Source organism: Crocuta crocuta, unplaced genomic scaffold (assembly GCF_008692635.1).
Source record: "Crocuta crocuta isolate KB4526 unplaced genomic scaffold, BGI_CrCroc_1.0 scaffold299, whole genome shotgun sequence".
Taxonomy (NCBI): domain Eukaryota; kingdom Metazoa; phylum Chordata; class Mammalia; order Carnivora; family Hyaenidae; genus Crocuta; species Crocuta crocuta.
In genome coordinates this window covers 445,433-447,755 of record NW_027532747.1, presented here as the reverse complement: position 1 = coordinate 447,755, position 2,323 = coordinate 445,433, and the positions used below count along the sequence as shown (strand labels likewise).

Below are 2,323 nucleotides of genomic sequence, written 5' to 3'. Positions count from 1 at the left end.
GAAACTCCCTGCTCCTCCTCCCTGCCAGGCCAGGGTGGCTTCTGTCCCTGCTCTTTGGAGGTCCCAGCTCCGGTCCATCAGCTCATACCCCTTGGAGGCTCACGTTCCTTGGTCCCCATCCCTGGTCACTGGTCCACCTCTGTGTGGTCATGGGTTCTTTGCCTAGTGCCTGCTTCTACCAGGATACAGGGAAAGGGACCGAGGAAGAGCCCTGTGCTTGTGGGAGGGGCAGATGGCTCTTTGCGGGTGACCGTGCTTCAGGACCCTGCACAGAGTGCGCGACCCAGGCGGCCCCCGGGCCAGCAGCCAGTGTCTCGGAGGACAGGCCGGCCCAGAGCAGGGGCAGGGGCGTGGAGGGCATCCTCGCCCTCAGGGCCCTCCCCACGGGTGAGGCGGCCAGGTGGGGCGGGGGCCTGGGCTCTCACTTCATGCGACGCTCCTTCTCCCGGGCCTTCTCAGCCTGCTCGATCCTGACCGGGGGCACGCGCTCCAGGTTCTCGAGCAGCTCGTTCAGGTGGTGCTCGATGACGGTCAGCATCTGCACGGTGCCCAGGTTGGACTCCTGCTGGCTGCCGATGCAGTGCCGGTACACGTCCAGCACCTTGCGGTTCAGGCTTTCCAGAAGCTTGTCCTGCAAGGCAGGCAGGCCTGCAGAGGGGCGCGTGGGCCCCCGTGCACCCCCGCGCCGCAGCCTGCCAGACCCTGCCCTCGCCGGGACTCGGCCGGCCTCCCCGAGCTCTGCCCGGCACACTCGGGCTCCGGGAGAAACAGCTGGGGCGCTTGGATTTTTCTGGGCCACGGCGGCCCGGCCCCCTTGCCCTCTCGTGGTGAGCCGAGTCCAGGCTTCCGGCCCCCACATCGGGACTCACACCTGTGCCTCGGCCTCGGCTCCCGCTGCCTTGCTGTGCACGTGGCCTAGTCCCCTCCTCCAGGGAGCCTTCCTGTTCCGCCCCTGCACCGACCTTGGCTCCCCACACAGCCCTGTCCCATGAGCTACTTTTTGTGCGGCCTGGGGCCGATGAACCCCGCTCTCCGAGCCTGTTCTGACATTCAGAAAGGTCACATCCCCTGCCACACGGATAGGGCGTGAGGAGTAAATGAGGAACAGCAGACAGAGAGGCTCAGGCCGGTGCCCAGTGAGTCCTCTGTTGCAGGCCTGGTGCTGGCACACAGTAGGTGCTCGTGAGTAACGTGAATGAGTCGGGAAGCTGGGGCCGTGCCTGTGGCCACAGGTGCGCTGTCGGGAAGGTTGTGCCACTGCTGGAACATGCCCGGCCCCCTGTGCCCTCAGAGCACGGTCACTCTTCCAGCCCGGCCTGGGGACCCGCCTTCTTCCTCCTGGCAGCCGCAGCTTCGGGACACTTTGTGTTGAAGCGGCAGACAAATTTGTGGAATGAAAGAACAGAGGAACGGAGGGGGTGTGTGAACAGCCACGGGGCACGAGCACACGGGGTGCCTCCAGTTTGGGGACCAAGGGCCTTCTCCGGCCGGGGCCCCGCAGTCAGGCCTCCAGAGCCCGGCAGGTGGCGAGGGGCATGGCTGCCCCCCAGAGCAGTGCAGCGCCCCGGGACTGGCTTTGAGTGCCAGGCACTGGGTGCTCCCGGATGTGCTCTCGAATGGACCGGGCGCCTGGCCCCTGGTGGCCTGTGCTCCCTCCACCCGCGCTGGCCGGGGGCCTACCTCCTGAGCGCCCTTGTACTTGCCGAAGTGGAAGACTCGGGCTTTGAGCTCCAGCTCGGCCACCATCTCCTCTTCCTTGGCGATGGATATCATCAGCGTGTCGACCCAGTGCTTCAGCTGGTTGACTTCCCTGTCCCTGGAGGGGGGACCGGCAGGGCCCCGCCCACTCAGCGCAGCTCTGAGCCTGACCGCCCTGCCAGCGTCCTGAGGGCTGAGGGACTATGACTGGGAAGTGTCTGCGTGCCCAGGGGCAGAGGTGCTGCCGAGACACGGCATCTTTAGGGGCGCCTGGGGGTGCAGTCGGTTAAGTGCCCGACTTCGGCTCAGGTCATGATTTTGCAGTTCGTGAGTTCGAGCCCCGTGTTGGGCTCTGTGCTGACAGCTCAGAGCCTGGAGCTGCTTCAGATTCTGTGTCTCCCTCTCTCTCTGACCCTTTGCCTCTTGCAGTCTCTCTCTCTCTCTCTCAAAAATATCTCTCTGTCTCTCTCTCAAAAACAAACGTTAAAAAATTAAAAAAAAAAAGCACAATCCTGTAGTTGTCAGATTTACAAAATTACACTGCCATCGTCATCTCACATTAGAACATTTTCATCACCCAGAGAAACACAGCTGCCATCAGCACTCATTCCCCATTGTCCTCCCC

General features: G+C 63.5%; 1 protein-coding gene across 1 annotated transcript in view; it reads right to left on the bottom strand.

Moving 5' to 3' along the window:
- The window catches only part of CFAP100 (cilia and flagella associated protein 100), a 45,981-nt gene that overhangs the window by 570 nt on the left and 43,088 nt on the right, over positions 1 to 2,323 (bottom strand). Inside the window, exons 12-13 of the mRNA XM_077780814.1 lie at positions 1,681 to 1,891; positions 426 to 631 (exon numbers count right to left, since the gene is read on the bottom strand). Coding sequence (XP_077636940.1) covers positions 426 to 631; positions 1,681 to 1,891 — 417 coding nt within the window. The remainder of the gene's footprint in view (positions 1 to 425; positions 632 to 1,680; positions 1,892 to 2,323) is intronic.